The sequence below is a fragment of the Colletotrichum costaricense genome (genome assembly GCF_030867565.1).
Source record: "Colletotrichum costaricense strain IMI 309622 chromosome Unknown Scaffold_18.1, whole genome shotgun sequence".
Taxonomy (NCBI): Eukaryota; Fungi; Ascomycota; class Sordariomycetes; order Glomerellales; family Glomerellaceae; genus Colletotrichum; species Colletotrichum costaricense.
Window position 1 is genome coordinate 88,903 of NW_026848247.1, and position 19,803 is coordinate 108,705.

A 19,803-nucleotide genomic window follows, 5' to 3' on the forward strand; every position below is an offset into this window, starting at 1 on the left:
CTACCTCCCGCAATAGATGCGCATGCATGCCGTCGCACATCCGCCAATAATTGGTGACGAAGATGCCTAACCTGCATTGCATCGGATGGTGGCCCCTCCCACCGCATTCGCAGGGCCGGATATTAACGCGAAGTGCGTGTGATAGAGGGCCGCTCCCACCGCTACTCTGGGTCCCCGTGGCTTCTCAGTGGTCTGACTAGCCGCGATTTTGGAACAAAGCCGTAGACCGACAGCAACCAACACGAAAAAAAGGTGCAACGGTGTAAGACAACCAAACGCAACTCAGGTTCATCACATGGCACCCGCAGTACGGTGCTGCATTTGCCTGCGTCCCGTTCCGGAGGTGCGCATAGGTCCAGACAGGCACCCACACCAAGACTGACCTGGGTCCTAGACACCCACGGCGACGGATTGCATAGGAAGCAGACCGAGGTGGGTGGCATTCCTGGGAATGTTCGCTAGAGAAATAGAGCCACAACCGATCGACCTAGGAATGGCAAACCCAGCGCAAATCCCGGGTGGCACCTGACATGCAATCGATTCTTCTATGCGACAACACAACCGTTCATGCGCGAGTTACACAGCAGGGGAGACGGGAAAAGCAAAGAATCTGACTCTGTCCCGAAAGGGTTTTGTCCGGCGGACCTCTAGTGACCGAGGTGCGCCTCGCCATAGGTAGTTGGCGGTCGCGCCCAGAAGGCTCGCGACCAACAAAGGTCTGACAGCCACCGCCCACCGAGCTACCCACCCTCATCCGTCTTGTTCGACATTTGCACATAGCTGTGGGTGTGGCTGCCTGACCTCGGTCTGGTACAAGTCTAAGCTATATGAAGCGGTTGTTCCTTGTCTCCGAAATGCGCTCTCATGTTCCTCTCTCTCTTTCTTGTTTTTGTTTTCTCGTGGTTCTTCGACTCGACTTGTTCATTTTCTCTTCTGGTCACCTGTTACAGCTCATCAGAAAACAAGATCGTGAGGTCCGGCCTCGCAACAGTTCCTACAGAGTCGAACTGATTCAACCTCGTACACTGACTGCATTGCGAAATGTCCACTCAGAGCCATGCCCATAGTGCTGGCGGGAGCAGTGCTGATGCAGATGATGGCGTTCGAACGCTGGGCGATGTTATGAGAGCACGACCGACCGGGTTCCCGGACGTCGTTGTCATCGATCAGACACATGAAGAGAACGAACGGAAGGATGATCCTAGCCCGAGCGAAGATTTGTGGCTCAGTTCAGCAGACGGTCGATACAGTTCGACCATCGTCCCCTTGCGAGTTGGACGAGCGCCGAATCAAGAGATTTTCCATGTACACAGAAATATCTTGCTAGCGACGGAATATTTCCGAAAAGCCCTTTGCGGAGATTTCAGAGAAGCTGAGGCCCAATCCATGGACTTTCCAGAAGAGGATCCGGCCATTTTCCACTTTCTCGTCGCCTTCCTCTACCAAAGAAGCTTTATTCCTATCAAGCCAGCAGCGTCAGCACTGGCTGTCGAGGCATCAGAACGAGGGAAAGCACAAGACTCTGGCTACCGAAGCGAATCGGAGTCGGAGGTGTCATCGTCGGAGGCCAGTGAGGCCAGTGCCAGAAGTCGAATCCGGGCGCAGAGGCGGCAACGGCGGCGGGAGCGGCAATGGGACCGCATGAACCGGAAACAGCCAGGTACACACCGCCCAGATTGCAGATGTCCGCGCTGCACCACAACCATCGGCCCGCCATGCTGGAACTGTGGCGTTGGTCGCGCAAGGCCGATTCCGGGCCACCTTCCGCCGCACATCATCAACCCTATGCCACCAGTGCGGCCCCTAGGTTTACAGCCACACAGCCGACGCCGTAGCCGACAGCAAGTCATCACACCGCCAGAGTCAACGCCCTCGGTCGGTTTGCCAGTCTCTACCAACGACGAGTATGCGGATGGCGACCGTATACGAGGCCAAGACATGCGGACTTTTCTGCTCACATACGAGCTAAGTCTAGAGGTATACATTGTTGCCAATAAATTCCTCATGGATGACTTCAAAACTGCGATCCAGCGTCACTGCATCGACATGCTCGAATCCGCCGGACCTGATGCAGCGCAGTCGATTGTGTTGCAACTTTGTTCGAAGCTCTACGCCGGCGTCCCTGAATCTGACCCATTATTGAGGATGATCTTTGCGCGCGTTGGCTTCTTACAGCCTCTGCTCTGGCAACGAGCGCCGCAGTCCACGTCGGAATTTCTGATTGGGCATCCAGAAGTTGCGGCTCTTATGCTCCGAGAGACAGCCATTCGAAGAGAGGAGGATCTAGGCAGTAGGGCGCTACCGTCCATGGAACGGGCGACGCACCCTCACGTCATGCCTATGTGGCCGGTTGCGCCGCCTATGCATCCTCATATGCGGCCTCCGCCGCCTCCGCCGCCGCATCATTGGCATCCAGGACCGTTTGGTGTTTAAGTGGTTAGGAAAAGGCACGGCTTTCTCTCGATGGAGTCTGCCCTATAGGGATTGTCTGCCATGGTTGTCTTGTTCAACAAAGAGGAGAATATGGAGACGGCGGCACATGAAGGCAAGAAATCGTCGTCGACACGACTAGGTAGTAGGCGGTTGTATCTGTATGTTGTTGGGAAAAAGGAGGGAAGCGAAGACGTTGCTTGCTACATGGGTGGTCGAGTGGTCAAGGCGAAAGAAACTCTGTTCGATGGAGCCCCATGTTCGGGAGCCTTTGTCCCACGGCGACGGGTCCCTCATTGTGGAAAGAGATATTACCCCGTCATTTGGATGGAAAGCGAGGGAAGAAATTACTGAAATAAAACAAAGGCGCATCCCGTTTATCCGATCGAACCAAAATCCATGCAGGTCTTTGGCCCATGTGACCCTTTTTTTTCTTGCCAGCAGCCCGGCTCGGCGCGCTGCGCTGCGTTGCGCCGGGGCCGTGGCGGCAGGGTAAAAGCGGTCGGTCAATTTTGGAATGAATAGGTAGTGGAAGGTTAGTAAGGTAGGGTTTGTTGCATCGCGATATTAGGACAGACTCTAGCCGTCGCATCCACGCGGGCCCGCGAGTGTCAAGCGAGTCGGCAGAAGCGAAGGGTAAGAGAGTCATTGATGCCATTGGATCCATCACAAGTAGAAAGAGAAAAAAGTAAATGGTTGCGGCGGAGAAATTGCATGGTCGAATCTGCCATCCATACGAATACTTTCGGGACATGATTGAGCAGAAATACCGAGCGGCGCGAGCCCACCGCCCCCGAACGAACCCCAACCCCCCCGTCACCCCCAGCTTTGCTGATTCTGGGGGAGTCGGGGACACTGGTTCACAGGCTGTTCAGCGCTGCTCGAAGCTCCGCAGCTCCGGGGAAGCCAGTGAAAAACAGCTTCATCAAGAGGGGAAACCTTGTCCGCCCAAGATCCCCACCATCGGCGCTAGCTACCCCACACACGGAACCAGGCACAAGGAAAGCAACAATGACAGCTTCTACATTCTTCCTGCTTCTTGGGGGTTGTTCGCGATGCTTTCGTCCGGAACAGGCCCCGAATTGGTCCTCTGTTCCCGGACGGCGGATGTACTACGTATGGTGGAAATGCAAACTAGTGTAGATTGGGCAGACAGGCTTGGATTAGATTATTACCTACATCCATTGGTTGACCCCCTCCTCCTCCTCCTTAGGCTCCCCTGGGGGGCGGCCATCGGTTGCAACGGGGGGCGAACTGTCTCTACATGGGTATAATAATCGTCTTCCAGCCACCAGCGTCAGCTAAAGCCCATCCAGTTCGTTTCCGGCGTTCCTGCTGAAGCCTCGTGAGAGTCGAGTCGAGTCCGCCGCTGCTCATCGAAGTTACCCTCCTCCCTCTTTGAACACCGCCACCCCACGCCGAAAGGAGGATCTTCCACCCTCCCCGACGATCGTGTACCGCAATGGCGCCCATCTCAGGAACCGTAGCGACGGTGATCACGGCGTTGACGGCGGCCTTTAGGACCTCCGGCCCCGCTCTGCAGGCGCAGGCGGAGCAGAATCACCTCCTGGCCGAGCTCGACTACGGCAACTTCCAGGGCGCCTACTCGGACCAGTATAACATCTCGTACTGGCAGAAGATTCCCTACGCGGCGCCTCCCGTGGGTGAGAACCGGTTCCGGGGGCCGCAGCCCCCCGCGGCGGTGGAGGGTGTCGTGTATGACTCTAGCCAGCCGTTTGATATGTGCCCTCAACGGACGGTATGTTCTCAATCTTGTGGTTTCGTGGCTGTTGAGTCATCGAAAGAAGAAGACGTTGTGCTGACTGGATCCTGGGCGCATTTGTAGGTCAACGGCTCCGAAGATTGTCTGTACCTCGGCCTCTACTCCCGCCCCTGGACGCAAGACCAACCCCTGAAGCCCGTCGTCGTCACCTTTTACGGCGGCGGCTTCATCCAGGGCTCGGCCTACTTCAGCATCCCGCCCTCGGCCTACCCGATCCTCAACGTCTCAAGCTCGTCCGACATGATGTTCATCTACCCAAACTACCGCACAAACGCCTTTGGCCTCCTCCCCGGGAAGCAGATCGCCGCGGACCCAAAGTCGGATCTGAACCCGGGCCTGCTGGACCAGGAGGCCGTACTCAAGTGGACGAAAAAGTACGTCAAGCAGTTCGGCGGTGACCCGGACGACGTGACCATCTGGGGCCAGTCTGCGGGCGGCGGCAGCGTGCTGGCGCAGGCCATCGGCCGCGGGGGGCAGCAGAAGCTCTTCCGCAAGGCCATGGCCAGCAGCCCGTTCTGGCCAAAGACGTACGCTTACGACAGCCCCGAGGCACAGGCTCTCTACGACGAGCTCGCCTCCCGTACGGGATGCGCCGGCGCCGAGGATAGCCTGGCTTGCCTGAAGAAGGCGGACGTGCAGACGATCCGGGACGCCAGCCTCGCCATCTCGAGCTCGCATGTCACGAACACGTCGTCCTTCACGTGGTCACCTGTCATTGACGGCGAGTTCCTCAGAGAGCCGCTCTCTGAGGCCGCCACGGCGGGGCGGGTGAACATGGACCTGGCGTTCGCGATGCACAACACGCACGAGGGCGAGAATTTCCTGCCCGGCGGGCTCCAGAGCGCGACGGACGTCGGGTCTCCGCCGTTCAACTCGAGCGAGGCCTCGTTTGACAAGTGGCTGAGGGGGTTCCTCCCTGGCTTTGGCGACTGCGAGATTGAGGGCGTCAAGAGGCTGTATCCTGCGGCTGGCACGACGGAGACGATTTCGTATAACACGACGTATGTGCGGGCCGGACTCATTTACCGGGACGTGGTTCTGTCGTGTCCGGCGTTTTGGTTTTCGGGCGCAGCGCCGAAGGGGGGTTGGTTGGGCGAATACTCACTCAACCCGTCCAAACATGCTAGCGATACCGTCTGGGTGAGTTTTGGTGCCTCTTCAGGGAAGCATCTAGTCGGTGGGTTGCTAACAGATATGCAGTGGAATCAGGTCAATGCCGTGCAAAAGACGGACCCAGCACGCTACCAGGGCTATGCCGGTGAGTACACAAGATTGCATGTTGCGTACGGTAAAATACCATCACTAACACTTACTGTTGCAGGGGCGTTTGCGTCTTTCTTCCAAACGGGTGACCCGAATGCGCTCAAACTGTCGGCATCAACGGAAGCTGGTGTGCCGCCCCTCAAGGACAGCAAGGAATGGGTCGTCAACCCTGAGGGGTTCGCGACCACTGACCTGGGGCAACTAGAGAAGAGATGTGGATTCTGGAAAAGGACGGCTGCGAAGATACCCATTTGAGGCGATTCTAGATATGTACATGCGTGAAGTGAAGAATAGAGGTACAAACTAGTCGATTGGGTTGTCACGAAGCTTGAAAAGCTCCCTCATCACCTCTTCCGTCTTGGCGCGCAGCGCGGAGTGATATAGCTGGTTCGTCTCGTACACCTTGGCCTTGACGAGCGCGGCCGTGTCCTTGGCGAACTCGTAGTCGACGTACATGTCGTCGATGTAGCCGGCGGCGTACACAGGCACCGTGTTCTCGCGCAGCTTCTCTCGGTCATACAACTCCGGCCACTGGTCAAATTTGGCCAGGATCTCGGCGGCTTCGCGCAGTTCAATCAGCTCCGGATATGTCTCAAAGTGTAGGGGAAAGATCATCTCGCCCGAGAAGTAGAGAGGCGGGGCTGTGAACTCGGAGATAGCGGGTTCCTTCGCCAACCAGGAGAACTTCTCCAAGGACTTGCCGACTCTGTAGGCTGCCCAGTTGGAGACAGAACCCGGTCCATCAGTGTAGATGGCCTCGTGCAAGATAGCATAGATGATGTTGCTGTCAAAGGACGTTGCGGTCTCAACGTCCGTCAGGGACGCGCGCGTGAAGAAGCCGAACTGGTCCAAGTCCGTCTTCAGCTTGAGGATGGTCGAATGCACCGAGTCGAGTCCACCATGAGCACCAAAGGCAAGGCCAAGAGTGAGCAGTCTTGGAATGGTGAGGTACCCGCCGCCAGGGAGGTTGACCTGCTTCTTTTCCTGTATGAAACGAGCCACCTGATGGACGGCTTCGATGTCTTCGGGATACTTTTGGTAGTAGGCTTGGTTTCTCTCCTGGACTTTCTTGAAGGTTGCCTCGTACACCTGCTCGGGCGACTTGCCGACAGGTGCGAGACCGCCAGTGAGGAAAACTTCCCGAAGGCCTTGAGGGAACCTCGAAAGGTAGGTGAGAGACACAAAACCGCCAAACGATTGACCGAAGAGGGACCACTTTTTCTTTTCTTCCGGGAAGTCTTCAGTAAGATAGGCTCTGACGGCTTCGAGGTCATTGACGATGTTGTCTTGGCGAAGTAGTTTGAGATGATCGGCTTGCTTCTGAGCATTGCCCTCGAGGGCTAAGGTAGCAGCGGAGACGGGAGAGCTAAGTCCAACTCCTCGATAGTCCAAGAACAGGACCTGGTATCCTCGATCCAAGGCAGTGCGAGTGATAGGACTGTCCTGAGGCTCTGGGTTACCAAACCCTGGCCCGCCTTGCAGAAACACCATCCATGGTTTCTGCTCTGCCTGCTTTTTCTCACTTTCTGTCGGAGGGACTATGGGCCTCTCGTGCTTGGTGACACTTCTGCCAAACAATTGAAGAACGCCCGAAGCTTGATTGCTGTAGTCCTTTGGAACCTCGAAGAAGAGTTCAGACACGAGGAATTGACCTGTCGTTTGATCAGTGCTGATCTTTAGACGATCCTACATGGAGAATTACCTGGGATGACATGCGACCTCTTGCTGAGAAGTTTCGCCGCACTAATTACTTTAGAAGCCATGTTGAGCCGGTGGTAGTAAAGTGAAGGCTTGGTGACGGCACAGGAAAGCGGGAAAACCGCAGAGCAAACTGCTTAAACAAGAACACTAGACTTGATGCTGGCAACTACGCAAGCATGAGGACCTTGAGAACCCCGCCTAGATGGCGGTGCAAGATTAAGTGCCGTGAGATGTCGCACCTTCTCAGTTGGGCAACCGGGTCAGTCACAGTGTGACACTGTGAGCATTGCATTTCAGGAACAGCACCTTCAGGGAAAGGATTCGATCACTGATTACTCCTCAGGTTTTCCACTTTCAGGAATTAGAATTCGCTCTCAATTTGGAAGCAATTATTTGCCAAGGTATATGTCGATAAGATTTTAATGACTTCTTACAGAAGTCACGGGGATATGCATATGCAACTGATTATATATTCTCGAAGTTGGCTAGAAGGAAGAGATGTTAACTGCTCATTAGAGCATAAGGTGCTGGCGTCCTGAACAATTTCGAGCATAGGGACCGACATGGACTGGTAATACGTGAGGTTTGAGAGAGAGAGAACAGAAGACCTGTATATGATCGCACGATGCAATTACACAAAACTGGAATTACGATAAAATACGCGCGTAGAAAGAAGCAAGCATGCTGGCGACATTGCGGGCCATCCGTTGCCAGGCAGGAATTTCTTTCAACTCCCATTCCTTGCCTCACTTTCACTTTCTTAGAGGTAGCAATGTTCTAGATTCATTACATAAGCTCAGCTCCGATTCCGGGTGACAATCCACCAATGACATCAACCCCCGCGTACGATCCGAAGGTGCTCGGCTCGGCAAAACCTGGGTCGGACTCCACGCGCGCCGTCTCTCTAGCGAACCTACCAAGTCCCAACTTGGGGAAGCGCCTGGTGCACGATGGGCTGCCAAAGGAAAGTCTCCCCATCCACCCAAACATCGAATACCTTCTCTTCCCGCCACTTCATGCCCCATTCCACATGTTCCGAGCGCGAAGCCACCAACAGTGGGATGAATTACATACATCTAACTACGACGCTTGTTGAATCCTTCAACGCTCTTGCCGATGAGGTCCAGATCCTGACCGACAGGAAGACGATCCTGGAGCACAAGCTCAGATTCGCCCACGAGCAGGTGAGTTGAAACGAAACGCGCAGGGGTTTGTCAGCAGAGCCACTGCTTTGCGACACTCTCCTCACCACCTCCAACATGATGAACAACCTTAGCTCTAGATCAAGAGCTCCTTACACAAGGGGCGAAGACTGATTCCTTTTACCATTTTCTGACTTGCAATTTTGCAACTCCCCCATCGCTTTCGCCTCCAGGCCAGCTTCGGTGGTAAACCTTGCTAATCGGCCGACCTTCGCAGTACCAGTATTTGGCCGACAAACATGCCCCTGCTGCCCCCGAAATCTCCGAAGTATTGGCAAAGTTACAGCTGCCGCCAGAACTCGCGAATCCATCGCTAGAAGACGCCAACCCCGTACCGCTACCGAAGCGCAACAAGCTGGATACCCGAAATCAGATTGCTCTCATCATCCGAGACGGCCGGCGCGTTGCTCAGCAGCTTACGTCAATCGGCGAAACGAGTAAGACGAGCGACTCTAGCAGAGAGACTTCTTCTCGTGAGGCACAGACCGGAACTTCGATGTCTACCGTCCTTGAGCAAGACTTTACGATCGAGGGGAAGAAGGGGCCTTTGGAATGTCCTTTCTCTTCTCAGAAGGCGGACAGCGCAGGCGAGGGCGATGGTGAAGCGCAAAGCGCTGAGAAGGGCTCCCAGGACCCTACTCCGCACCACTCTACGGACCCCATCTGTGCCGCCATGTTCGAGGAATCAACATCTCAACCGGCTCCCGGCGCTGCCGATTCCCCGGCCAAATGTCCCATTCGCTACCTAGACCAACACTCCCCGGAAGAGATTGCACACTACGTCGAGACACACAAACACGAGTTGCCTCGCAGTCACGAGGTCTGTGTGAGGAGATACCAAAAGAACGAAGTGCAAATCAAGAAGTTGGACGCAAAATATGGCAATCTGGTGAACATGATTCAGGGGCTTAGTGCGCTACATCAGCCAATGTTGCCAGAGTCACAGCAGGAGCAGGAAGAAATCGAACGGGCCTCGAATGAGAGGGTTCACAACTGGGCAAAGGCTGTCACAGACACGACGGTAGAAGATGCCGAGCAGTCTCAGCCGGAGCCCGAAGATGCAGATGAGGCCCGACAGAGCCACTTCGACCGAACGCTAAAAGAGGTTCGAGTAGGCGAGTCTCCTAGCCGTCCATGGGGTATTTCGGTCCCAATCTACGAGCCTCACGGTATGGGCGACGAAGAGCGTCCTCTTTCGCCTCCTCCAGCACCCGTCTTTATGCCATCTGGTTCTGAAGGCGAAGAAACACCAGCGCCAAAGACAAAGACTGGCAAATGCCCCTTCGATCATACGAAGATGGCAGCGATGGCAGCCGCTCGTGAAGAGGCCCAGCCTGTGTCTCCTACACCAGCTCCAAAGCTCATGTCAAACGAGATAGGCGAAGATGTATCGCCGCCAAAGCCTGCAGGGAAATGCCCTTTCGATCACGCTCAACTTGCTGCTATGGGCTTCGCGTCGCCTCCGCCAAATACTGGCGATCAAACCTTTGTCCACCCTGAACCGGATCCTCAACCTATCGAACTACCATCGACGCCTGTGAAGCCGCAGCCGTCTTACAGCGCACCCCCTCAACAACCGACATTCATCAACCCACCTCTCGACGCGAACAAGCAGTACACGCCGAACGGCGTGCCACAGATGGTCTTTACGGGTCCAGTGTTCATCGGCTATCCCATTGAGCAGGCGATCCAGTTTATGCAACACTTCCAGGGGAGGCAATAGTGGTCTGAGCTCATGACACCTTCTAATCTTTGTTTCTCTCCATTTTCCGTTTTGCACATACGACTTTCTATTTTCGGGAAAGGGCGGCGTTTGTCTGTTTTAAGCGAAGGCGTTGGGATGTGACCTTTAATCCAGAGCTAGTTTTCCTCGTCCACCTTCGTGGATTTTCCTTATTCCAGCTGCACCCCGCGGTGTACTGCACGAGCTTGATGTACGGATTGATGAGGCAGAAAGGGAGGGTATGGTATGAGTGGACGCAGGAGGAAAAGCAGACAGAACTCGTCCGTATGATACCACACAAGACCCGAAATGAGACATTGATATCACGAGAGTACTCCGTACTATTGCTGCCCGATTGGTGCTTCCCCGTACGCTGCCCTGAGCATCATTTGTCCTGGAACATTTCAGTCATGTTTGATGTATAGAAGCAGTGTCTAGTGCCACATCAGCTCTAAGTCTACAGTGCCGTTGCTGTCCGTTTAGAAACAAAAAAACGCCTTAATCCGAATCCTTGAACCCGACCCCCTTTCCGTTGTGCTCATCATCAAACGGATTCACGGGACCCTCGCGCCCGAGTTTCTGCCCGCCGCCTTCATTCTCGTCGTCATCGTCATCATGATACCCGCCCTCCTCATCAGCCTCACGCGTCCACAGCGAAATATCGTCATCGTCCATGAGCGCCGCCACATCCTCTGGGTCCACGAGGCCGGCCTCAATATCCGAATAATCGGGTGCGTCCTGGCCGGGCACCAGACCGCCCTCCGTCTCGGCCTGTTCCAGGGCCAGCTCGGCAGCGCGGGCCATGGTGCGTTGGTAAATGAGCCAGCCGACGACTAGGCCGACGAGGCCACCGAGGATCATGGAGATGTAGTTGATGGCTTTGCCGCCGGCCGTCATCTCGTCTCCCTTTTCGGCAATGAGGGCGAGGCGGCTGCCGATGAAGACGTGGACGAGAAGCTTTGGACTATTCGGGATCCTCTGTTAGTTGTGCTAGAACTTGGGGAAGTGAGGCGAGGACACAATTAGGTGTCCCTACTGTGCTCACCTGGCAAGGGCCGTTGAGACGGCGAACATCCAAGGCTTGATGGAAGGGATCGTGGACAGGAACCCGTTGGACAAGCTATACGGCAGCGGACAGAAGCGCACCGCCGTCAACATGCCGATCCCGTCCTTCCTCAGCACCTGGCCTAGCGCGATGAACCGGTGATCCTGCCCGACGAGCTTGTGCACGTAACCGCTGAAGATGCCCCTGCTCGTGTAGAAAGCCGTCAAGCTTCCCGCGACCGTGGCCGTCGCGACGATGGGGTATCCCAGTGGAAACCCGTAGACGAAGCCTGAGACCGAGATAGCGGTGCTGTAGCCAATCATGGGCGGGAAGGCCGTCATGAAGGTGAAGGCCCAAATGATGAGCCAGCCGAACGGCAGCGCGCGCCATTTCTGGGACACGGGCGCCAGCCACTTGAAGATTGCGTGCGAGTAGATGAGGAACAGAAGACCCAGGACGTTGACGACGAGGAGGAACGCGGCGACGGCCACGCGCTGGACAGGGCTGAGGCCGAGGTACATGCTCCAGAGGCGGTTGCCGGCCTTGACGGCGGAGCGCACCGCGCGGTTCACGCCCGATAGCGCCGTGGTGCGCCTGGAGCCGGATTGGCCCCCGCGGCCGAAGCGTGCCGCGGACATGCGGCGGGTGGTTGTCGTTCTCGAGGAGGACGAGTTACCGCCGATGTTGCGGATCCATGGCGGGCGAACGTCGGCGTGGGCTTCGGAGGGAGAGGACGGGGGATTCGGCGAGAGGGAAAGCGCCCTCGCTGCTGATTCGTAGTCGGCCGGCATCGTGGGTAGTCGATCGGGGATCGGAGGAGGCAAAGACAACTGGAAGCGTGGTGGCTTTTTGGGGCCCGGAGGCTCCGGATACAGGAAGCTATTCGCGGGGCTTCGACCAGTGGATTGCACGCTCGTTTACCGTAATTTCGTTTCTTTCGCAGTTAGAATTATAACTGGTTCACTCAAAAGTTTCCGAGGCCATTTCGACAAAATGGGATAATCTTTGAGGGAAGTACAGAAATGGAACACAGAGAATAGTGATGAGGGAGGAGAATGCGTCGCAATGTTGAAGGAACTGACCTCACTCACCCACCGCGATGAGGTAAGCTGCCTAACCAGAGTGCCCCAAGCCACACCTAGAGACATGCGTTACGCAAGGTCCGCGGTTAACTTCCATGGATCGCCGGGCCCGTCAATGCGGGCGGGCTGCTACCTTGCCAAAAATAACCGGGGTTCTCCAGGGTCGTTGGAAATGCCCTAGTACGACGTACCTTATTTTAGTTGCCCCAGAATGTACGGTTACACGTATAGAAGGGCCGTGGTAGGAAACCAAAATACGTGAACTTGCGCAGAAAAGAAACTCAGAGTTGGAACACCAAGGCTTGCTACCGTTCCTGATGACGACGTTTACAGAGCATTACCTAAAGAGCCCGTTTCATGGGAAAACGCAATGAGAATGTCTCATGTTTCCTGCGGACGGTTTCAATTGCATGGCATACAGGGGGTTCGATGCATAAGGCACTCGCACGTCCCAAAATGGCAGCCGCTGTGCATCCCGTCCACGTCGGTCTGCCTGCCGACTGACCGGCCCAGTGTCCGGCGCTCTCCAACCTCGGTGGGGGCTCCACTCGAGCTGGAAAGCTCAAAGTGCTTCTTCCCTGCATGAACTCAACCTACCGTAAGGTACGGATACCCGCCCGATCTTACCTAGACGCGGCTCTACTTCCACCGTCGTCATCAGCAATAATGCATCACTTTACGCGCTAGGGCCTTGAGATAATTCTGATAGAGGAGTTCGCTTCCTGGAGCGTCTTGTTGACATTTTCTACTTGCGGTTCTTTCTACTTTATTGTCTTTTCATCACTTCTAGGTAGCCGGTTGTTATCGCCGTCCACTAGGCCCCTTCGGAGGATCCCTAACAAGCATCCTGACTTTGCCGTCCCCAATCTCCACACCCTGACTCAAGATATCAACCTCCTCTTTACTGTCGTCTGCACTCGGCGTTCCTTCACGCGCCAACGACTTGTCGTAGCTTCGAGCATCAATGCCCAAGATGCCACCCATATTGTTGCGATCTCCAGGGACGGAGAATTCGCGGTAGGCGTACCTCCACTCGTTCAAGAAGTTACGAATCGCCTTGCCGACCTTGTCCTTGCCGTTCTTACTGTGATGACCAGTACCGGTAATGGCGTAAATCGGTCGAGTCTCCTTGCCGTTCTCCATTAGAACCCGCTCAAGGTATTCCACGGCTTCCTCAGGGTGAAGTCCATGCAGGTCTACATATATCTCGGAACTGTTCGCAATGCCTCTGTTGCGTTCCTCATAGAGCTCGCGCGCTGCTTCTCGATGTGCCTTCCGCATCAAGTCATTCTCGCTCTGGCCTCGCAGACTCAGAGCTTTGGCAGCCCTAGCATCGTTCCGGTTCCATGCTTGAGCAGCGCTAGTTTAGTGGTTAGTCTGGCGAAGTATCTTTCAGAAATTGCTGCTCTTACCTCTGGAGGAACTTATTCCTGAGACCGCCGTGCTTAATAGCTTCTTGTCGAGCTTTGAGGTAGGCCTTGTTGGCTCTTTCGCCGGTTTCTAACCACGGAATGTGTTTCGGATTCTGGATCGCCTGTGCTGCCGCGCTGTTTTCCCCGTTCCGGATATTGGTTGAGCTCCCATTTCGTCCAATCTTTTTAATATCTTGGCGGAGCAAAGCCGGCCCTGGAGACGGCGACATCTTGACGATTTCAGCAAGGGAGTTTGGTGCGTAATTTTCCTTATGATTGTGGCCGTGTCCACCCCTTTTCCCGTGGTGTTTCTTGCCTTGCTTCGCTGCAGCAGAGCCTAGAGTAGGGAATGCGTCTGCATCGTCCAGCGACGGAGCCACAAGTTCCCTCGCTTGCTGGTGTCGGCTTCCTGGGCGAGATCTAGACCGAGGGCTGTCGCTCGCGTAGAACGGCTTCAGGCCGGGTGGGGGCGTAAGCCCGATTGTAACACCTGGGCTTCCGCTATAACTGCCAATGTGATCAGGCGTGCCGGGTGGAAGTGCTGGGAACAAGTTCAGATCGGACAAGTTGGCCTGCCTTGTTGGCGGAGTACTGGCCCCGTCCAGCGCCAGCTTGTTCATTAGATGTGCTGGGTCATGGGAGAATATGCAAGTTTCGCCAGCTAGACAATTGCCCATTACCCAGTATCTTGGTAGTCATGTTAGCTGAAGTTGTACTTAAAGCTGGAGTAGGATATACTTACTTGCACAAATGATTGCTCAAGTCATGACTGAATCTGCAATCTGCCCTTAAACATTGTCCCGTGGACATGTAGAATTTGCAGATAACGCCCGACCTTTGTCCAGCTGGGGTACTGGGCCGTCCTTCTGCAGCAAGCGCCTTTCCTATCAGAGACACCTTATTGTCGTCAGGCTGCGAGCTGCTATATCCGTTCTCTTGCGCCTGACTTTCCATGATTGATGCAATCGTTGCGCTTAGGTCGTAGCCATGGAGGGCAAGAGCTGCTTCAATCTCCTCATCAGTTCGCGTCCGGCCGAGAATTGAACGCAGCATGTCATATGGAGACATGTCAGCTTGCTGTGACGACATGGAGGAAAACTCGGGCGCAGCAGCATTCAGGCCACTTGAGGTTCCGACAGATGATGTAACGCTGATAGCATCATCGGCGACAAGCCACTCCACGTTTTCCGTCTGATAGTCGCCAAAAGTTTCATGAGAAGGTGATTTGTCGTTGGCGAACTCGTATGCGTTCAAGTTCGGGCTATTGGGTATGGCGGGTGTCGCAAATGCAAGTCTCGGAGAGGGCCTCGGAGAGGAGAAGGGAGAGGCCGCAGACGATTTCGTTCTCGTGAAAGATGGAGTAAAGGAAGGAACAAAGCCTGGAGGGGCCAAAGGACTGACCCCAAGTCTGGGCGAGCCAGACAGAGGAGTGGCATTGCCGCGCCATGATGCAGGTGATGGTCGCCGCAAGATAGTCTGGCGGATAGGAGGAGGGGAGGCCGCCAGTCCACCTCCATCACGGTATCGCCATAGGACATCCAGGATCGCATTATCTAGTGAGGAGCCATTCAGAGTCGTCTGGTTTCGCAGGAGATCTTCTAGCTTGTCCGTCTTGTCTTCATCCTCGAGGGTGACATCCTGGAGAATCGGTAGGCAGATCTCGTAATGCTCGTCGGAAACCATGTTTGCGCGGTTGGAGGCCAAGACGCGGGCCTAGGTATAGCAGATAGAGGCAGCAAAGGTGCGTCAAAAGTAATGTATTGCGTGCGTATGTAACGGTTAGAGCCGAGACCGTAACGGCGCGTCTATAGATGGTATTCGGTCTTGGGTTGAAGCGGAGCAACTACTACGTAAGGCTGACGGCGGGAATGCAAAAGCAGCGGTTGCAGCGGCGTCAGGCAGGGTTTAGGTAGGAGTCGACGTCGGATGTCAGCCTTCGCGGATGGCCGTGGGGGGTTGTGTTTGAGGGTAGACGAGTTCTGTCCGCCAGCGCAAAGTCAGAACTACTAGAAGCAGGACGCGCTGAAGTCTCGTGTGTACTTGAAAGAGTAATCGAAGAAAAGCGAGCGAGTTGGCGATGGGAGCGAAGTTGGTGGGCGGGATTCGATGGTTCCGTCACATGGTTTCGGAGCCAGGGGCAGAGGGGGGATCGTCTCGAGCTTGCTGTTGAATGAAGCGGTCGGTATTACGGGCATAAAGTACGCGAAAGAAAAGAGGCTTCCCCTTTTAGGTGGGCTTGGGTTGCTCGCAAACTGAGCCTTTGTTGCCAGCCGTTGAAAGGCTAATGTAGAAGCGAGACACGACGGGAGGAAAATGGGAGATTTGGAGATGGTGGTTTGGATGGCGGAAATGCAGCCAGGTGCACGTCGTCGTTCCCCTTCAGCTGAGGACGGGGCCACTTGAGGGCGGCAGAGGTAAGGTGAGTTGCGGTCGGGTACTGGTGCGTGCGTGCTTCCTGCGCTGCTGCTGCACCGCTCCTGTGGATGCAAGGAAACAGGTTGAGGCAAGGTGAGAGAGAGTCTAGAAAGGTAGGTAGGAAGGGATGATGCACACCACCCACCAGCTGGCCAACAGCTCTTTGGGGGTCGGGGAACTGGGACCCGGTGTCAGTGGACTCACGCTTAGCGGGCACGTACCGGAAAGGAGCCAATCTCGAGGCACGCTAGGATAGGTAACCGGGACGTACCCCCAAGAAGCACACCTCCCAATTGCCCACCCAGTGATCCACTGATGGGAGTCCTCAGGGACGACCACAACGGGGTGGGGAAAATGATGTACGTACCTTGCTTGGTACCTCGCCTTACCTCAAGTTCGGTAGACACCCTCCTATCCTGGGCAGTGACATTTTCATCTAAACTGTTCGAATTCAAGAATGCCCAGGGTTCTGACTTCAGCGACAGCTTGAAGCGGGTTATGGCGTGAGACCCGACATCTGAAGTATGAAGCTATCTATACCTGCACCCTGGAAAGAAATCCAACATCTTGGTATGCTATATGTTGTGGGTTCTTCTTGCTTTTGAGGAATTACTCGAATACGTTTTAGACTGGAAAGGGAATATGGTAATGCTGTCTTTCCAATGTTAGATGCTAAGCGGCGAGGTACTCGGTAGCGGAACAAGATTGAAAGACAGATTCTCGTTTCTTCGGTGCTTTCATTGAAGCCGATCCTCTGTTCAGCTCTGCCCTTGCCGACCACAATACGCCCTTTGTACTATTCTGACTCAAGTCGCTCCGTCTTAGTGAGTGAGCTGACTTTGATGACACCCGAGCAAGGTTCAACCAAGGAGCCATTTTTGTACTCTGTTTCCAAATCCCATTCGGCTGAGGGCTACCTACGAGGTGTGTCGGACAAAGCTGCGGCCAGGATATGGAGATACAAGGGTGGCTCTGCTTCGTCCACGATAAATCAGCCATGTCTTTGAAAACAATGAGTGATGTACTCGAAAGACAAACACGACGAAGGGTCTCTGCCTCCCAGTATCGGACAAATCCTTGCTCTAGTACGCCGTATTGCCATGTACAATAGGCAGCTTAAGGGATTTCTTCACCATCCAGGTCATCCCCGAATCCGAAGCTGAAGCCACCTCCGTTGGCCTCTGCCTGGCTTCCGCCTACTGCTTCCTCCCACTTCCTCTTTTTCTGGATGCTCTTCTTCTCCAGAATCCGAAGGGCCTGTTCTAATAAATCTGGCTGTTCCTGGCGGAGTCGCTCAATGAACAATACGTATGGATCAGCTACCTCTTGCTTGAAGCCAGACACCTGGTCTGGCTTGTCCCTTAAGAATGATATGACTTCGGAGAGCTGGTTCTTCGGCACGAAGTTCTGGGTCAAGGCGATTCCGCTTTCCAAATTGACCACTAAATGCCACCATCCACTAGGCACGTGTAGGATTTCCCCCTCTTGGCAGATACCCTCGACGCAGTCGGGTGACCGACGTGCTTCAGCATGAAACTCGAGAAGCCATTCTGCGATGCTCAAGGGGCTGGTAACCTCGCTGCTGTCCTCCGAGACAATCACTCCGGGGACCATAGCCGCGGGTGGAAACATGATCCAATATTTCGCACCTTGGATCACCGCGTTCCATGCACTTGTCCCGTTGGGGTCCTTATGAAAAGTTGATCCGCTCCGTTCAGGCCCGATGATGAGCCAGCGATGGGCAGGCCGTTCCTTTCCCAGAAGCTCGAATAAATCCGGACCAAAGCACTCCGGCTTCCAATAAGCTGCCCCCTCCTCTTGGCCAATCGTAATCTTCATCTTTTCGGCAAATTTCTTGTCGAATAGATAAAGAGGGCTCTCGTCATCGTTGTTGTTCATGTACTCGTTATATGTCGAAAAGGGCCAGTCAACAGCCTCTGCGCGGAACTCTACATCGTGGTAGCGTTTCGATATGGTATCAATAGTCCATCCGTGGCAAACGGGCCACTTCTGGATGTAGTTGGTGAGAACGAAAGGGGTATCGGTCCAGTTTTCAGAAAACTCCTCATAGGTCAGGGTTTCCATGCGCTGAATCGTGTTGCGAGCTGGTATCCTTGAGGTGAACTGCTTCAAATCTACATGGCTGCAGACAAAGGGTCTGTGTAGAACGTCGGAGAAGACATCACTGCAATCAATGACTGCTTGTTGCTCAGACGAGAGTTTCAGCTGGGTAGCCCTCCAGGATCCTTGCCATTTGCCCTCAAATCTTCCTGAGCTGTGAGATCTAAGATTGCGTTAGTAAAGTCAATGAATTACTAGTCAAGATACGTGATCACGGTAACGTTCTCTGATCCTTCTAGGATAAGAGTCACCAGGAATGCCCAGTCGAGTACAGCTCTTATTTTGATTGAGTAAAACCACCGGGGTGCGGATGACTCTGTAAGTCGCAGCGCTTGCCACTAGACACCAATAACACCCGATCTCATGATTTCCCTCTACTCAACAAAGTGGCTGACTTACTGAAGGAATAGCGTCTTCCACAAATCATCCGATCGGCAGAATGCGTAGAGGAACCTGGAAGTGTAGCCTAGCTTTCGAAGACGATTCTCATCGAGATACTCCAAAAGGAGCATAAGAGCCTCATCGGGCAAAATTTTCAGATATCCGATGTGTTTCCGAGCGTTCGGACGGTCCGAGAGATACTGGTTGCCCAGCGGTTTCACTCCCAAAGGATGAGTTGGAATTGACTCAGTCGACGTGACTGCATTTTCAAGGGCCTTTGAGTCATAGTCGTCGAGGCTGGTGTTGTCAGCATGGCTGTTGGTCCGGCTATTGGATACAGTGCCATGGTGTGGCACAGATGAGGTATCGTTCGCCATGTAAGGTGGTAGGTAGGCGAGTGACTAGGATCCTTGGGTCATTGGAAGGACATTGACATGTGTATATGCTGCTTTTGGCTAAAGGGAGGGAAAAAAACAGTGGCGGGGATAACGTTGGAGAAACCAGACATGCAAAAAGGTTGAAGAATCTACCTGACAGTCTAAAGTCAAAGAAGAAGGGTGTGAAAATGAGACGAGAAAATAGCTGTACAAGGAATCATGTCACTGGGCGTAGCGGCATCGCAGGTGCAGGTGGTACGAGCCGGGTGTGGGTGGCAGCAGTGCGTGGCGGACACATGCTTCGATAAACATGTTCTGTGACTCAATTAATGCATGAAGATTGTCTAGAAGAAAATCTGGTAGGCATTCCGCCACGATGCACCCTCGAGGGGGACGGGATGGGCGACAGAGCAAAGAAAACCTAGCAGGCAAGTGCGGCTGCTGTGCCTTGTATCGTTCCTGCTATCTCCGGCCTTGCCAGCGCTGTGTCCCGCTGTCAGCAGTCTCTCATAGCTGCACTGCTAGTGGTCGCTCATTCACTAAGGAAGGCACGGCGGGTGTGCCCTAATCACCCATCCTGCCTGTTCCGTTTAGCGCCACCTCGCTTACCGCATAAATCGAGGGGCCGCCCGCCGCCAGGAAATTTTTTACGTGGTCAAGAATTCCTGCAGCTGCTGATAAAAACTTCGTCTCCCACCCCGAACAATCAACGTGCACCATCACCCCACGAACAACCAAACCAAACGCACCCTTTTTTCCTAGATTCAGTTCTACTCTTGCGTTTCGCCAAGAGTATCGGATCTAGTTGAGACTTTAATTCTTAGACTTCGATTCGTCGACATATTTCGCAAAACTCTCCAACGAGACG

The 19,803-nt window shown here is 54.4% G+C and overlaps 8 protein-coding genes across 8 annotated transcripts; 3 read left to right on the top strand and 5 right to left on the bottom strand.

The window, feature by feature from the left end:
• Positions 1-1,041: 1,041 nt before the first annotated feature.
• Positions 1,042-2,433, top strand: CCOS01_13576 (uncharacterized protein; the record flags this gene model as incomplete). Its single annotated transcript, XM_060461722.1, has 1 exon — positions 1,042-2,433. The coding sequence occupies one exon, from the start codon at positions 1,042-1,044 to the stop codon at positions 2,431-2,433; it is 1,392 nt and encodes a 463-aa protein (XP_060307442.1).
• A 1,459-nt stretch (positions 2,434-3,892) lies between these two features.
• Positions 3,893-5,731, top strand: CCOS01_13577 (carboxylesterase; the record flags this gene model as incomplete). Its single annotated transcript, XM_060461723.1, has 4 exons — positions 3,893-4,189; positions 4,277-5,353; positions 5,414-5,471; positions 5,535-5,731. 4 exons carry the CDS (start codon positions 3,893-3,895, stop codon positions 5,729-5,731), a joined length of 1,629 nt encoding a protein of 542 aa, XP_060307443.1.
• Positions 5,732-5,779: 48 nt separating this feature from the next.
• On the bottom strand, positions 5,780-7,239 carry CCOS01_13578 (uncharacterized protein; the record flags this gene model as incomplete). The annotated part of the gene is made up of 2 exons (XM_060461724.1): positions 5,780-7,128; positions 7,179-7,239. 2 exons carry the CDS (start codon positions 7,237-7,239, stop codon positions 5,780-5,782), a joined length of 1,410 nt encoding a protein of 469 aa, XP_060307444.1.
• An 888-nt stretch (positions 7,240-8,127) lies between these two features.
• Positions 8,128-10,102, top strand: CCOS01_13579 (uncharacterized protein; the record flags this gene model as incomplete). The annotated part of the gene is made up of 2 exons (XM_060461725.1): positions 8,128-8,361; positions 8,597-10,102. 2 exons carry the CDS (start codon positions 8,128-8,130, stop codon positions 10,100-10,102), a joined length of 1,740 nt encoding a protein of 579 aa, XP_060307445.1.
• Positions 10,103-10,600: 498 nt separating this feature from the next.
• On the bottom strand, positions 10,601-11,938 carry CCOS01_13580 (uncharacterized protein; the record flags this gene model as incomplete). The annotated part of the gene is made up of 2 exons (XM_060461726.1): positions 10,601-11,066; positions 11,148-11,938. The coding sequence occupies 2 exons, from the start codon at positions 11,936-11,938 to the stop codon at positions 10,601-10,603; spliced, it is 1,257 nt and encodes a 418-aa protein (XP_060307446.1).
• A 1,092-nt stretch (positions 11,939-13,030) lies between these two features.
• Positions 13,031-15,324, bottom strand: CCOS01_13581 (smr domain-containing protein; the record flags this gene model as incomplete). The annotated part of the gene is made up of 3 exons (XM_060461727.1): positions 13,031-13,589; positions 13,642-14,328; positions 14,384-15,324. The coding sequence occupies 3 exons, from the start codon at positions 15,322-15,324 to the stop codon at positions 13,031-13,033; spliced, it is 2,187 nt and encodes a 728-aa protein (XP_060307447.1).
• A 323-nt stretch (positions 15,325-15,647) lies between these two features.
• On the bottom strand, positions 15,648-16,341 carry CCOS01_13582 (uncharacterized protein; the record flags this gene model as incomplete). The annotated part of the gene is made up of 2 exons (XM_060461728.1): positions 15,648-16,234; positions 16,278-16,341. Coding segments are annotated over 2 exons (651 nt in total), but the record flags the coding sequence as incomplete, so codon positions are not given.
• An 831-nt stretch (positions 16,342-17,172) lies between these two features.
• CCOS01_13583 (F-box domain-containing protein) lies at positions 17,173-18,935 on the bottom strand (the record flags this gene model as incomplete). The annotated part of the gene is made up of 2 exons (XM_060461729.1): positions 17,173-18,340; positions 18,577-18,935. The coding sequence occupies 2 exons, from the start codon at positions 18,933-18,935 to the stop codon at positions 17,173-17,175; spliced, it is 1,527 nt and encodes a 508-aa protein (XP_060307449.1).
• Between the last annotated feature and the right edge of the window lie 868 nt (positions 18,936-19,803).